Genomic DNA, 16,430 nt, shown 5'->3' with positions numbered 1-16,430 from the left:
GTTTCTTGAATCCAGCCCGTGGGCTTACCCCCTTTTTGGCAATAAAAAAAAAGCGAGAGAGAGAGCATAATAAACTAACTCATAAAAGTCAATAAACTGTCAAATGGCAAAGCATTTACATCACTTAAGCATAAATCTCTGCCTCGGATGGGACTCCCAAACAGGACATCACATGACTGGGCGATACCAGGATGCAGAAGAGGGGGATCCATTTACATAAGCCCACAGATTCACCCCGGCTATAAATGATCATTAACGCAATCGGCCGTAATAACTTATTGTATTTTATTTAACTTTTATTTCTGCATGAGTTTTTTTTCCGCCTCCCTCTCGCCCTCCCGCCCTCTCACACTCTGTCTCTGGCTGTTGTAAAAGCGAAAAATATGGAAAATTGTTACGGGTCAATGCGAATCCGGCCGCAGACGTGACAACGTGAAACAAAAATAAGCAAATTATGGCGCACAAATAAATACAATTCATTCGGTTTGCACACAAGTATTGCTCTTTCTTTGTGTGTGCCGGTGTTGGTATGAATTCGTTGCGGAACTGAGGACAACAGTGCCACGCCCATCCTGCACCGAGGCAGATTATTAATACACAGTTTATAGGCAATTTTCAGGTCTTGCTTGGGGCTGCTTTAAGATTGATGTGCTTTTGATTCAAAGTTTCGTGGGTAAAAATTGTTTTAAGGGAACACTTTATAAACTATGTTGCATACGTATGGGCTTTTCTGGGGAGTTCTGTTCCCCTTTTGTACCCCTCTGTACCCCTTTTCCGATGCTTATATTCAGATCATTAGCACAATTTTAAAATAATTGCAATCAAAATAGTTATTTCCTTAGAGAAAATCCTGATTCATAAAGTACTTTGATCGTATTGGAGATTTTGGAATAAGTACTAGATCTATCTCTTACCAAAATCAATCATTTCAAAGAAACAATTTAAAGGAACCTATGATTAAAAACGTGATCATGGGTGATTATTTCAATAGATTATTGAAAGTGGAAATAATTGATCTCTTCTTACAAAATGCATATTTATAGGACACTTTTATTCATTTCAAGCTAGAATATGTCATTGGTTTTTGAATTTATTAGACAAAAATTTTCCTATTTCTCTTCTGGTAAATTTCTCACAACGTTAAAATCCTACCCAAACACTCTTCTTCCACCTTTAACCAGCAAAACAAAAAAAGGTACCATCCATTGCAGAAAAGCACATGTCGGGTTCCTGTTCAGACACTGCAACATTTTTACCCACTATGAAATGTATATGAAATTAATCTGCTGCGGCAACAATCACTTAAAAGTGGATATTTACACCTGCCCCACAATCCGCCACCTGCCGTGCAGCACCACCACCTGCCATTAAGCAAATAAGTTAACCCACTGATCAAAGCCAGCATCGAATGGCAAAAGATGTCAGCCTCTGTTTCCGTTTCCGCTTCGCGCGGCAGTTGCAATTTCGACTGCAGTTGCAGTGGCAATCTTTCATTATTTATGATTATTTTTACTTTCGCAGGCACGTCTTTTCCTGTGGCAATTAATGGGGGTTTTTATAGGTATGTGGTATAATATATATATGTATATACACGTATGTGTGGGAAATGAGGGTGGTACCATATTGGTTTGTGCTGGTATAAAATCAGTAAACATTATTACCTGGCCTGGCCATCAGTGCCAGAAAGTTTTCCCCGAGACCAACCGTTGTGTCCGTAATCGTTTCGGTTTATTTTAATTAAAATTTACAATTAATACTTAATGAGTCGGGCGAGTGACATCAGTGACATCAGCAGCAGCAGCAGCAGCAACAGAAACTGCATCGGTGGCACTGGCAGTGTGGCAGTGGCAGCATCATGTTGATGTGCATCAAATTGAATTTCCCCCATATAAGATAGTCGCTGCTCGTGTGTGTCCTCTGTTGATGATAATTTTCTGAAAAGTAATTTCTACCCGCACAAACACACAATCACACAACCGTTAAAACAGGCACAAACACAGATTGAATACAGTGAAGCCTTTGAGCGGGGACCACCAATGGAAATGGGTATGCAATGTAGATCCTAGATTGCAGTTCAAGCACTCTATACGGTTAGATCTATAAAGTATGTGCATCTTTCCCTTAAAATATATGGAATGCGGAAAGTGAATGCATTTAGAGGAATATTCTTTTAAGCGGAAAAAATATCTGGTTTTATACCAATTTTTTTACGTATGTATCTGGTTTCTAATAAAACCCTTTACAAGAGATACAAGCCACTAGCCGATATGAAAAGGAACAGTTATTGAGCGCCCCAATCAGCACAAACTCCTATCATCTCTCTCTTAAATTAAGTGTGAGATAGGTACATACATATTTACTTGCTTAAAGGTTTTCTTGGAGATCTCTCTTTAAATGGAGTCTTTTCTGAATCCCAGTGTTACTCCTTGGACCATCATTTATGCGAGTATATATCCCGTGGCTTGGGAAAGTAGATATACTCGTACACTGAAGGAATTGTTCTATATGTAGTTCTAGAGTTCTATAGTTTTGATTCTTAATCTGTTTTAAAAGAACCTTCACTGTACATATATAGATATATATACATATATATTTTCTCACCATTTTATTGTTTTGACTTTCTTCGCCACTTCTTCCACTGCTTCTTTCCATTGTTTCTTCTTAATAAATAATTGAAGGCTGTCAGCATATTTAATTGATGAAATGGCAAATTGATGTTGCTCTGTCACTGGCCAGAGCTCTTAGTTCTTGGCATTGAAATGCAATGAGGTGAGAGTGTGAAATTCGTTTACATAACTTCCCTCCTCTCTCCTCACACACATTATACAATATTTATGTCGATAGAAGTCAAACAAAATGGCAGATTGGCATACTAAATTATATAATTGCGAGGGAAAACTTGGCTTAAATATGCATGTGATTGAAGCCTTGGTCAATTGGGGCTGTTGTTGGGGTAATAAAGAGACAGTTGTGGGAATGAGTAGATTGTTCTGTGTTTGACAGCTTTGTTGGGGCATTGACAACTAGAAATTTATGTAGCGAGGGCATAGTTGCTGTATATGAGAATAAAAGATGACTTAAGCTCCTGTGAACTTAGTCCAATATATTTTTTAAGCAGTTGCTAATCAACCCTCACATATTTTAGATCTATTTTACGCAGCCTAATATATTTCAGATCTGATCGAAATAGACTGACAGATTTTGTATACTCTTAGGTGGACTTAAACGCTCGAATTGAAAGTTAACCAAAATTTTGCAAACACAACATTAACTTTTGATCCGTTACAGTAGAAATTTGTTCTTTGGAAGAAGTGTATTTGTTAATGGATTTTTTGGACCGAAATTTAGAATTTCTGAGCCTTACCAAAGTCCCTTACGGGGCATCAAGATTTAGAACAGATTTACTTGGTCTATCAAGCAACATCTTGGTTTCGTATAGTCTTTGGTCTTTAGCAACAGCTTTAAAGAAGTATTGTATTGTAAGTCCCTTCGCTTGACTTCGCCTTCCTTAAGGCTTATTCTTCGATGATTCTGCCCTAAAGATGATTTTCGTTCGTGGATATACAAGGCGGGGCAGTAAAAAGGACTTCTAGTCATCTATGCTCTTACATATGGTTCGTGTATACTCCCAAACGCCATGAACACTCCCATGAACAAATTGAATGAAACACAATTACATTATCCACCCCACCCTTAATCTATCAAAATACTTCAGTATCTTTAACATAACTTTGTTTGCAGACTTGTATCCATTACCGTATCGAAGCCAAGCTGCCACATAATTTGTCCAAATAACTTTCCTGCCTCTAAATAATCCAATCCATAGAACTTTTCTAATTACCATTAGAGGTTGAGATGCGAAATAGCTCTAACATTAATTAAAGGGCCATTGGCAGAGTTATGAACAAATCATTAAGCTGTCAATTTTGTAAAGTTTGCCGATAGGTGTAATAAATGAATGCCTCTCATAACATTATTTATGAGAGAAGGGACGACGCGACTAGTCGGGCGTTTCTCTTGTGGTGTTTGTGGCAGGGCAGCAGGCAAATGAGTCCGAGTGCGATAAATTTCAAATTGATTGCAATCCACGCCTCAACGGCTTAAGCTGTCATTGTGTGCGTGTGTATCTATGTAAGATATGCGTGTCCATGTGTGTTCCCTTGGTATTTGTATTGATTTGGGACAACTCGCTTCCAATCAGCCTCTCCAGAGTTAACTCAATTTCGGGGCATGCAAAAGTTTTCAAATTTTGGCCTAAAGTTTCTCCGCAAATATTTGATTGAATCTAAAACCAAATCTCTCCGTAATGTTTTCCAAGTAGAGCTCCAAAAACTTTGCAAGCGAGAGAGGGAGCGAGACAGACCATTTTTGGGGGGCAATTAAAAAGGAATTTTTTGGGTTTTCATTTTTCTTTTTCAAAATTGATGATAGAAATGCCTCTTGCTTTTGCTCGTTCAATGCCTGAGTGGGCCGAAAGTGTAGCCCCATTCCCCCACTAAGCCCTATTCACATATGCAGGCAGGATATATGCTACCTCTCAGGAACCCCTCTATCGCCCTCGCTGTGGGCCATCCACTTCATTGTCATTGTCTCTGCCTGGCTCCACATTTTGACATAGAAAAACTTTTGCACCTTGTAACGACTTTTTAAGTGCCTCCCTTTTACTCTCTCCCTCTCTCTCTCTCAACAGAAAAAATATATATCTATATATGTACGCAGATAGAAGCAGTGAAATGTAGAGTAAAGTGCATATGGTAGCCCCCTCTATGACACCGCTTCTGCAACTGCAAATGAAACAAAAATAGTAGGTAGGAAAAACGCGTTGAAAATGAAAATAAATGTGAATATTTATGTGATTTATATGGTGGGATGCTGCTACTGCAAATGAGTGTGCGTTAGAGGGTGGAAAGGGGGCTGACAGGGGGGTGTGTGTAAAAGGAGGCCGAGTTGGGTGTGAAAATAGAGGTTAGTGGTTCGGGGGGACATTTGCATATGTGTGTCATAGAGTCTGGCAGTCATTCATAGCCTTTTGTCCGTCTAGACAAATGGGGGAATACTAACTCCTCTTTATCGCTCTGTCACCACTCCCTCCAACACACTCTAGAATTTTCTAGAAAAATACCACTTTAAATTCCTGTTTTTTTCGGCTACCATTTTAATTGCTTTCGTTTGTGGCTGCAGCCGAAAAATGTTGCCAAAAATGATCAACAAATTGTGGCAATCAATAGAATATTATATGCGCCCAAAAAACATACAATCCCCACCAAAGTGCACATTAGACATATATCGCACAAAGCATTATGCGCTTATTTACTGGCAACCCCATTCATTGTGCATTCATTTTACCTTATTTGTAATTTTTGGCATTACGCATACGCCGCATGTACCATAGCATATTAATTGAACAACTCTTCAGGCGAAACCGCCACAGCCACCAGCCTAGGCCCCAACCCTTTGTCCGTCTCATCTGCTGGCCATTGATTTTTTATGTAGATTATGGCTATTTGTTGTCCAGCGGATACACTGGGTTTTTCGTATCATTCGTCGCTCATTATGCAAATGGTTTGCTCTTAAAGTGCACTAAATGCGCGATGCAAACGCCGCATTTGCGCCACCGAAAACCCCATTCGATTTCTATTCAAACTATAACCAGCTGCAATTTGCTTTCCCTCTGCGGAAAGCCCTGTGTTTGTGTGAGCCTAATTCAATCATTTTATTGCGCTACAAAGTTCAAATGTACTTTGCATTTCCCACCAAATGTGCGGCCATTGCGTGTGTGTGTGTGGGGGGAATATTTCATATGTTAATGAGCAGGAGAAATGTATGCTCTTTCGAACTAATTTAAAGGTTTCGAGTGTCAGTATTGGATAACTATGGAAAGTAATGTTAGATATAAGCAATTAGCAGATGGAAAATCTGTGGACTATAGAGTAAATGTGGCCAAGGAAAGGTTACATCATCGAAAGATACATGTTTTGTGCTTTAACCTGAATTTAAGCACCTTTTATATTAATTTTTTAAATGTGAAAGATTCTATTTATGTCCGAACGGAAGAAGAATAATTCTTAAGCCATCACCACAGACGAGAAGGTGGTGTTATGGTTTGGAAGGGACTTTCATATTCTAGTATTTTCAAATGAATTCGCAATTACTCTGCAAAGTTCCCCTGTAGCATGGCTTAATCTGTACAGCTTCCGTTGGATCAATTCACCATCAACTTTGTCGATTGAAAACCTCTTAAGAGCTGAAGAGAATTACACATAATTGACAAATAACAGAAAGATATAAAAAATGTCAACAAAAATACGGCTTGTTTGTCTTTTCATTTCTTTTTTGTTCTCATTGCAGAAGAATTAATTTAAAATTAATTTGTTTTTAATCACGCAAATTATTGCAAAGCGAAAGGCAGCCAACTGAAGGACACTCCCCGGATAATTTGCACATGTGGGCAAACAAATGAAAGCGCATTAAAAATGTAGAGGTAATCAGAATGCTAATGATGCCACTGGACACAGGACTTCGTACATCGGATAGCGACTCCGGTTGACTCCTGTCCCGGGTATCCCCATGCAGGAAGCAAACAAAATGTAAACGTATTAAGCTATCTGTTTCGCCATTTGATTAATTGCAATGAAATGCAATTTCGATTTTTTCTACTCCTCCGCTTCGCTGGTGTCCTGTCGTGTACTGTCCAGCCATATCATAACTGTCAGCATCAGCCCTGCAGAATGTTCCTGTTGAAACTCTTTTTTTCCGGCTGCGTCTGTTCTGTTCTGGCTGACAGAAGAAAAAAAACTGTTAAAGAATTGACAGTTGAGGGGCTAGGGCATGACACTATTTGGCCCCCATGAAAAATTCGCTTATAGTTATGGCTTTCAATGAATTTCCATGTTGTTAACAACAACTGTCCGGCCACATGCAAATAATTAAGATAACTGCAAGCCAAAACTGACAGCGAATGGGATTTATTTAAAATGCCAAACCGCAGCAGAGAACAGCAACCATACCATCCAAAAACAGAAAAACAAAAAAACAAAAAAAACAAAAAAAACCGTACTCTGTTGCAGTAAAAACTGCAATGCCATTAAAATATATATAGAGACGAATTCAATTTTGATCAGCCAGTACTTAGGAGTGGGAAAACTATCAAAAAATACATCGTAAATATGAATAAAGAATGTACAAAAAGCGCTTCTTAGTGTGCAGATACAAGCTGTAGTTCGCGCCTACATTCAAAAACGGAACTCTGGAAAAAACGATGATTTCTTGGTTGGATGTACAATAATAAAGACTGTCTATGAATCCAGTGGGGGACTTATACAAGATTATAGCATCTTATCCTTATAGCCCGGGTAACTACAATATAACCAATATAAGAAATGTTGGGACAAATAATTGTATAATATGAAAGTCCTATCTCTAAGATTTTTCCTCTTTGTACCACACAACTTTTAACGGAAACTCTACATATAGAACATTTTCCTATATTTTCTCCCTCCTATTTCTGTCAAAGCCATCAATGAACCTAAACTAAAAAATAGTCCCAACTTCTAAAAGTTATAATTATCAAAAAATAAACGTCCTCTAACGACATGTGCCACAAACAAATTTCCAACTTTAACAATTAATCAAACCAATTCTGTCCCAAAAACCTTTTTACATAACTCTAGAAAAAAAACTGAAGTTTCGACCACTAAAAGCACTTCTCAAACAAAACTAAAAGTTGTCATTTAGATGGGAAAAAATTATTATTAAAAAATGGAAATGAACCAGATAAAAAAAAAAGTTAAGCAGACTGTCAGCGGCAGAGCGGCCGCCTCTTTCTTTGGAAAACACTGAGAGGTCCTTAAAGTGGAAAGCTGGCAATTAACGGAATTTAAAAACAAGAAAATTCGCTCTGTTGTAAGGCCAAAAAAAGCGACATGGCTACCCAGCACTGCAGCTCGAATTTATTTACGTAGGGAAACCGCATGGAAACGAAAATTGTTCATATAACATTAACATTCGATTCCTGGCCAAAAGTGTGGTGGTATTTGGGGGTTTGGGTGGGGCGGGGGTTGGTCAACAGTGGCTTGGGCTTGAATGTTGCATTTAACTCTTAAATGCAGCAACAGACATGATATGATGATACCTGGTTCTTGTATTGTACACAGGGAATATACAATTTAAGTAAGCACAAAGTAGAAGATGGTTTTCGACCTCTGTCCACCTGCTTCATGAAACATAGAAACGTGAAATGTGTTAAGACATAGGCCACAGGAACCGATAAAACGGAGCATCGTACCAAAAAGAACTCCACGGATAGGAAGATTGGTCTTACAAATTTCTCTAAGGTTAGTAGAATCTCAAAAATTGTTTTTTTTTTTTTTTGGTATCATCTCATGATACTTTCTTAGATACTTTCCTATTGGGTATTGACAAAGAAATTATTAAAACATAGTAATGTGAATACACGACTTTTTCAGCGTGGTTTTGTTGTTGAAAACGAAAATTCTGTCTTTGTCATTAGTATTGGGTATTTAAAAGTGCGAGTGTCGACTTTATAGAGAATTTTTAGTTGGTTATTTTCATTTTCAAAGAAAGATCTCTGCACATGCTGCTATTTATGCAAGAAATTCTGTGCAGACACAGCGGCTTACATGGGGGTGTGACAGCAGAGCGAGTACGAGTATGGGTTGTGTATGGGTGAGGGGGTTGTGGTGGTTCTGATGCACGGGTTGACTCCTCATATGATATGCAGCCAGAGATGGAGGCAGTGCCACCAACAGCAGCAGCAGCAGCACGAGACATGGCTATATCCGCCTACATATTCTTTTTCTTTTCATTTTTTCCATTTTATTTTTTCTCTGAATTTTCCCTCCTTTTTCTACTCCGTTGGCTCCACCTCCTCATCTTTTCCTGTATGCCTCCCCCGTCGCGTTGTGTCAAGTTTTTAAACGTCAGCTGTGTCTACAGAGAGAGTGAAGGAGGGTGGGAGAGGGGGAGGGAGTGGTGCCTCGAGGGGCAGATTGGGGGCTTGGCCCACATTTCTTTGGAGTTTCGGACTGTCGTGTGCTTTATGCGGATTCATATGTAAATCAAGTGAAAACATCAGGGGTACTGGCGTAGAAGCATGTAGGAAGTGGACTTGTGAAGGCTCTAACCGGAAGACAAAATAAAATTGAACTTTTCAAAAAGGAATCGCTTGAATTCGGATAAGTGCAATTTATGACTATATTTTTTGCAGTTAAAGTTGAACGTTATGTTTACTTATAGCACTTTATAAATAATGGCACAAATCCTCCAACACAATTTCCCCTATCTCCACAAAACATTATTATTCAGAATCCTAGGTAATTTCAGTGATCCTCCAGCATGCTTAACAAGTAGTTAAATCAGTCACAGGTTCCTTAATGTATCATATTCAATATAACATTGAGATTTCCCTTCTAGTCCCCTCATCCTATACAAATTATATCATTTGTCTAGTTATCTTTCAACACTCTAAGGTTTCTTCCTTATTATTCCCTTAATTCTTGGTATTCTATGCTCTTTATCCCAGTAAAAAGCCAATTACTTCCACTCCCAATGATCATAGTTCAAATCTCAATCAATCCCAAACCCAAATAAAGCATTCAAGTCAACCTTAAGCTGTTCGAAAATGTATCTGGTAGTGCAACAACTGAATAACTGAACTACTGGAGTGGGAATGGGAATCAGAATCTGCATTGCATTTCATGAAATTCGTGGGGTAAAGTGAATGTAATAAACCGATTTCTTTTGCTTAAATATCCTCCTCCTCCGCCTGGCGCACTGCGGATAATTCTATCTGCACCGAGCTCCCTACCGTATGCCCCACCCATAACCCTACCCTTATTCCCATCCCATCTCTCATCCGCTCGCTCAGCCTTTGCATTATTTGCATTTTGCCATATGGTACATGCACGTATATGTGTGTGTGTGTGTAGGTGTGGGTGTGTTTTGGCGGAAAAAGGAATGGAAATTGAGAAAACGAAATGGAAAGCGCTGCTGCTGCTGCTTCTGCTTCTGGGTGCTGCAGTTGATTTGTGTTTTTACTTGGTTTCAGCTGCTACCCCCGAGACCCTCTTCTGGTTCCCTCCCTTTCACAATCTCCTCGTATGATTTTGCAGTTGTTTTTTTGCGTCTTATCAGCCCATTCCATTCCATTCTTTGTGCTGGAGAACAGAATACGTAAGCGAAACTGTAAGCGAAACCGAAATCGAAACCGAAAGCCAAGCCACTGGTGAATATTGTATTCGATTCGATTCGGCCACCTAGCAGCTAATTCATTATCTCCATTGTACGGAGGACTGAGAGTTTGGAAAACAATGATAGTGATTCATAATCAGACGGCAAATCAACATTACCCTAGTCTTATTTCGCTGTAAAATGCTTATCAGTACAGTAGCCATTCTGTTAGGTGAACACGTACTCTTTCATAAAAAAGACACAAATGTCGTTTTTCAACGATGTATCCAGTTTCTTCTAAAAGCCAAGGAACCAACAGTTGTCTGTTTTCTATCAATTAATCAACATCTACAGTAGAACTTCTAGGTGTACGCGTACTCGTTTATAAGCAATCTGGTGATCTAGCAACTGAAAACAGTTGTCCAATTTCTTCTGAAAGTGAAAGAACCTATGGAAATTCTGAACAGTACAGTAGCACTACTGGGTGTACGAGTACTCTTTTATAAACAATCTGTTGAACATCAACAGTTGTCTGTTTTTCATCGAATTGTCGACTTCTAGTTGGGTGCGGAGGAACCAAATAAAAAGAGACTCGACTAAAAAATCTATTGGATACCCTTGAACATATAAATCGTCTCTGTAAAAATGGTGTTATATAGAGATTTAATTACTGGCACTTTAATGAACAATACAATACCAAACTCTTGTCCTACGACCTCATTTATTTATTCTGACGATCCAGTAATAGGGTATGGAATAAGATAGGCTAGGTTAATATAGTGAACATAGTTTGACCTACAGAAAGGTATGCGAATAGGTCGTGCCGAAATTTTCGGGTTGGTCTAGACTTTACAGGGAACGGCAATACTGTTCTGCCCAGAAGTGTTTTTAGCAATCAACAATCCCAAGCAGTAGCTTTTGAAAAAACATCGCCCACTTCATATTCTGCGAGGAAGAAGTGAAATTTCGAAGGTGAATGGTATAAACTTGTCAAATAGAATTATCGAAAAAGCAACCCTCTCTGCATCGCAAACTTCTTATCAAAATAATCATATCCTCTTCGAGGGTATATGTACAGGTTTCACCCTTTCAAAAGCTGATCAGTATATAATCACCAACCGGGAGCTAACATTACCTTCCCCTGTTAAAAAGCTATACTTGTCTCTTAGCCGAATCTCACTCTCTGATCTGTATCGTGTGCCTCCCTCTTGTGATGTTCTGATGTATAGAGGGAGATGACTGATGATGGATGACCGGAGGCAGCAGAAAGCGGAAGATGCAATCAGAAGCAAACAAAGGAAATAATAATAAAAGGCCTAACCGAAAACATACTCACACTCAGGCACGCAGATAAATATAGACACAGGGGCTGTGACTCGTACAACCCACACACACAAAAGATAGTTAATTTTGTATTTCTTTATTTTAAATTAGATTACAATAAGAAAGAGGGAGAGAATACAGGCTGAACTTGGGGCGGCTTCCGTTCGCCACTCTCATGCCCAAGTAATTCGCGGGGAGACTTCTATTGGATCTTGGCGGGGATCTCCACACAGATGATGTCGTCGCTATTCTGATCCTGCAGCTCCCACTTGACCAGCACGGCGACCTTCGGATAGGTCTTGAGAACTGGCAGGGTGGCCGTGTAGCGATACGATTCCCCCTTCTCCAGGGGGCACTTCAGACCGCTGTTCACACAGGCATTGGGATTGGCCAGCGGAAAAGGCATCTCGATACCCAGAACCTTGCCGTGGACGACAGTCTTTACGGCGGTCGCCTCCTCCGCCAGGTTAATGTCTATCGAGAAACTCACTGTCGTGTTGCGCCTGAGGATGCACTCCGACTTGGTGGTGTCACAGCCCTCGACGACCACACGGGTGAACTTCCCAGTCTTCGATCCGCAATCGCTGAACTCCAGGCCCTGGACGAAGGCCACCAGCAGACAGGCAATTACAGCAAATCTCAGCATTTTTCCTCTCGCTTTTGCTTTTCTGCTTAATTCAATTACAAGGTAAATTCACGTTTATCGAGCGGAAGACATTTCTCTTTACCTTTTATTTTTCTTTTTCAACCCCGCGGCGGCTACAAATCTACTGAACTCGCTAAGCTCGGCAAATCTCACAAGAAACCAAACGCGAAAGAATAACGAAAACAGCACGGACAAAGCTTCAAGAATATGCGAACAGCTGTGCGAAGAAAGCTTTCACCTGGAGAGATGGACTTGTGGCGATAGAAAGATCTGTTTTGGTCTTTAAAAACGTTCCCTCACGGTTATCGCAAGCGTTCTTATTTATTCCGATATGATCTACAAAACTTCTTCTCAATGGAATCTATGGATATCATTCCCCATTAATTTATTTACGGAAAGATCGCATAACAAAACGTTATAATTATTTTAAAAAAATTGTCGAAGTTTGATCGTGCCCATTTAATTTATTTAGTTATGATTAGTGAAGATTTTTGAATGGCTAAGTTATTTTGCTGTAAATGAAATTTCGGTTTAATCTGAAGCTGTTCATCAACCAACTCAGATATTGACGGGTCTATTCTGCAAGACCTCTTAAAAACTATATCTGATATGAAAGAGTCCCTTAGATACCTCAAAGCTCTAGATTCCAGCCATACTTCAAGACATCACCATCTATCCATCTCTATGCAACCTCCTTATTTCATGAAGTGGTTTCTCCATAGACCAATTTTAAAAGTAAAACCCAAACATAAAACTTAAAAGTAGGAAAAATGAAAAGCTTTTGGCGAAGCTGCCAGATGGGTGAATCAAATTTTAGCGGGCCCATTCTCTGGCTGTTTCGTAAGCTTTCTAAAAGTTTAAGCTCTCTTCTGTCGTATTTTCTCGTTCCCCATGCGGTCACATTTCTTGCGTGCGTAGCTTTTACCTTAGTTCAGGCGGATTCGACTAAAATTCCACTAGTTAGTATTCATCTGAAATCCATCGGTGCCTCTACCGTTTGCCGGCATTTACCACTCATTATTATTACGAGAAAATAGTACATTTATTCTGTGCATTTATAGCAAACATGTCGCAGATCTATAAGCGCAGTTTGCTGTTGAGCAATCGTGTGGCACCCTCGGCTGCCGCCGCCTTGCGTTGCAAGTAAGTATGGAGAGAGGAGGGGTTGTTGTTGTTGCTGTTATAGAACCACGTTGCAGATTGCAGCGGCGCAGTGTCATCTGTCAAGGTCATTGCAGTTGCCGGTCTCCAGTGACTGTGGCCCCTCAATGATGTTTTTTGTGTGCAATTACTGGTGCAATTTGTGGGCCAATTCGAATTCTGAGTTGTGTTTTTTTCTTTGAGGCTGATTTCATTATGTCAGCCATGAGGTGACTGAGAAACTGGAAATGGGTCTGTGAGAGCCAGAGGATGGGGCTTAAATTTCATCATTTTATGGGGACTTAGAGCAGACTGCTCAGCTGTTCTTATCAAGTTTTGGAAGTTCTTGCTAATATTTGCATATGTTTGGAATTCAAAGAAGTAAATATAGGCACAGTGAAAGCTTCCTAGGGCGGACTATCATTGGTTACTGAAGAGAGAAAACATTTATAGTACTTTAACGTCCATGAAAGTAATTTAAATAAGTTAAAAGTACGATTATCTGTTTGACTAGAGAGCTTTCCCTATATAATATAAGTGTCTAAAAAATGTGGTATATTTTGTATGTGTGAATTTATCAGAATGAACGGATGTTTATTTATTTTTAAAGCAAATTTTATGACGTTCCATGGGTGCGTTTTTGTTGTATTTCTATTTTTTCTTCGCGCTTGACAAAGCATTCCAAAAGCAAATGATTGAATAGAATGAAACTGAACGACTTATAGATGCCCTAAATAATATTTATTATAGTTCAAAACTGTTCCGAACAGTTTTTCGTTAATATTTCTGTATGGAAACCAATATTTGACAGTTAAAAAAATTCTGATAATATATTAATACATTTTAATGGCAGATATGCCCTTCTGCACAATGTGATTTTTATAAATATCCTAACCATAAAGTTCTGGTTTCATAGTCACTGTACTTTCAGTATTTTACGTCACATTTAAGCTATATTAATATTAAAAATCTTTTGTCATAATGCAAAATTCATTACCTCTATTAAGACGCCTATGGTCCAGCGAATGTAAGGGCGGGTAAGCCAATCTGCTATGGCCACTGATAAGCCGCACACAAATTTCGTAGGGTAATACATTGACATATCACGCTTTGGTCGCGTGCTTTGATTTTTATGGTACTACTCGTACTTCTTGGTTTATGAGAAAAGTTTGTTTTATCGAACTGCAACCGGAAACTTTTGTGGACTTATCAACACAATCAAAAACGGCGATAGGAAGCGGCTTCCTTAATTGAAAGAACTTTGATTAAATTTAGAATTTCCTTGAGCTCTACATTAAATGTGACAAAACCGTATACGTCAGCAGAGACATTATCACTGACGTAGGCTCCGTGAGATCTATGCATATGTTCTGCTATATGGGTGGATTCAGTTCATGTAAATCGTTCGAGCTTGTTTACTGTGGCGTCAGGTTGATAAGAGAGCTTGTACCCCCTCGAGGTGTGAGAACAGAAGGTGCAAAATCCAAGAAATCCTTCAGATGACTTTCAAACTTTAGCTACAAAACCCAAATGATAAAAGCAAGTGGTAGATAACCCACTAAGCAGCGCATTTTAATCTCTCAATTAATTTTAGGAGAGATAACAATATAAGAAGAACCCATTAAGGGGGCTAAAGGTTAAGACTACAAAAATAGAACCAAAGATAGTTGAAGAGCTCCAAGAAACCCAACTGATTTGTCACACTATTTACTCTCTTACAGATCATCATGGTTCTCGGAAGTAAAAATGGGTCCTCCCGATGCCATTTTGGGCGTTACAGAGGCATTTAAGCGGGACCAAAATCCGAAAAAGATGAATGTGGGCGTTGGTGCCTATCGCGATGATAACACCAAGCCCTTCGTCCTGCCCAGTGTGCGGGAGGTGAGTCCTGAAAATAGCCAAACAGCTTAACAACCACTCAACGATACATTTTCTATTTGACAATCATTTGACAGGCAGAAAAGCGGGTTTTGGGTCGCGGCTTGGACAAGGAGTATGCCCCAATCATTGGCTTTCCCGAGTTCTACAACAAAGCCATTGAACTGGCTTTGGGCAAGGACTCCAAACGCCTGCAGGCTAAGCACAATGTCACCACCCAGACGATCAGTGGAACTGGAGCTCTCCGCGTGGGTGCCGCCTTCTTGAGCCGTTTCTGGACAGGCTGTCGCGATGTGTACATGCCCAATCCCACTTGGGGCAATCATGTGCCAATCTTCGAGCACAGCGGTCTGTCCGTTAAGCGTTATCGCTACTACAATCCCGCCAGCTGCGATCTGGACTTCAGTGGCATGATTGAGGATCTGAAGGTGCGTCGAATCGAAAGCGAAACCCTAAAAAGTGTATATTTAATGTGCCTTTCCAGAAAGCGCCCGAGGGAGCTATTGTTCTGCTGCATGCCTGCGCACACAATCCCACTGGCGTGGATCCCACTGTGGAGCAGTGGCGTGAGATCTCCAAGGTCGTGAAGGACCGCAAACTGTATCCCTTCATTGACTTTGCCTATCAGGGATTCGCCTCGGGCGATGTGGACCGTGATGCCCAGGCGGTGCGCATTTTTGAGGCCGATGGCCATGACTTCTGCCTGGCCCAGAGCTTTGCCAAGAACATGGGTCTGTACGGAGAGCGTGCTGGTGCCTTCACCGTTGTCTGCACCGATGAAGAGGAGGCCGCACGTGTAATGTCCCAGGTGAAGATCATCATTCGTGGTTTGTACTCGAGCCCGCCCATACACGGAGCCCGCATTGCTGCCGAGATCCTGAACAGCGATGACCTGCGAAAACAGTGGCTGGTGGATGTCAAGCAGATGGCCGATCGCATCATCGATGCCCGCTGTACGCTGAGGGAAAACCTCAAGAAGCTGGGCTCCAGCCGCAGCTGGGAACACATTGTCAACCAGATTGGCATGTTCTGCTTCACGGGCCTGAAACCCGAACAGGTCACGAAACTAGCCAAGGAGTACAGCATCTACATGACCCAGGATGGTCGCATTTCCATGGCCGGAGTGTCTAGCAAGAATGTGGATTATCTGGCCGAGAGCATACACAAGGTCACCAAATAGAAGATGGTATCAGTGAAAGTGGAGGGTGGAATTTTAGTAGCTACTATCGGCATCTGTACGGAATTTTTGATAGCA

General features: G+C 40.4%; 2 protein-coding genes across 4 annotated transcripts; one reads left to right on the top strand and one right to left on the bottom strand.

Annotated features, from left to right (window-relative positions):
- Positions 1-11,592: 11,592 nt before the first annotated feature.
- LOC108163031 (NPC intracellular cholesterol transporter 2 homolog a) lies at positions 11,593-12,366 on the bottom strand. The gene is made up of 2 exons (XM_017298076.2): positions 12,240-12,366; positions 11,593-12,179 (listed from the first exon to the last, which is right to left on the bottom strand). Exon 2 carries the CDS (start codon positions 12,155-12,157, stop codon positions 11,714-11,716), a length of 444 nt encoding a protein of 147 aa, XP_017153565.1. The 5' UTR covers positions 12,158-12,179; positions 12,240-12,366; the 3' UTR covers positions 11,593-11,713.
- Positions 12,367-13,056: 690 nt separating this feature from the next.
- Positions 13,057-16,406, top strand: LOC108163029 (aspartate aminotransferase, mitochondrial). 3 transcript variants are annotated; one of them, XM_017298072.2, is made up of 5 exons: positions 13,057-13,116; positions 13,219-13,300; positions 15,019-15,178; positions 15,253-15,603; positions 15,660-16,406. In XM_017298072.2, the coding sequence occupies exons 2-5, from the start codon at positions 13,224-13,226 to the stop codon at positions 16,353-16,355; spliced, it is 1,284 nt and encodes a 427-aa protein (XP_017153561.1). In that variant the 5' UTR covers positions 13,057-13,116; positions 13,219-13,223; the 3' UTR covers positions 16,356-16,406. The 3 variants fall into 3 exon arrangements, with proteins under 3 accessions (XP_017153561.1, XP_017153562.1, XP_033248863.1); XM_017298073.2 differs by lacking the exons at positions 13,057-13,116; positions 13,219-13,300 and adding an exon at positions 14,264-14,334; XM_033392972.1 differs by lacking the exons at positions 13,057-13,116; positions 13,219-13,300 and adding an exon at positions 14,296-14,324.
- The last annotated feature ends 24 nt before the right edge of the window (positions 16,407-16,430 follow it).

The sequence above is a fragment of the Drosophila miranda genome, chromosome 4 (assembly GCF_003369915.1).
Source record: "Drosophila miranda strain MSH22 chromosome 4, D.miranda_PacBio2.1, whole genome shotgun sequence".
Lineage (NCBI taxonomy): Eukaryota > Metazoa > Arthropoda > Insecta > Diptera > Drosophilidae > Drosophila > Drosophila miranda.
Note: the sequence above shows the minus strand (reverse complement) of the source record. Positions and strands in the feature narration are given on the sequence as shown.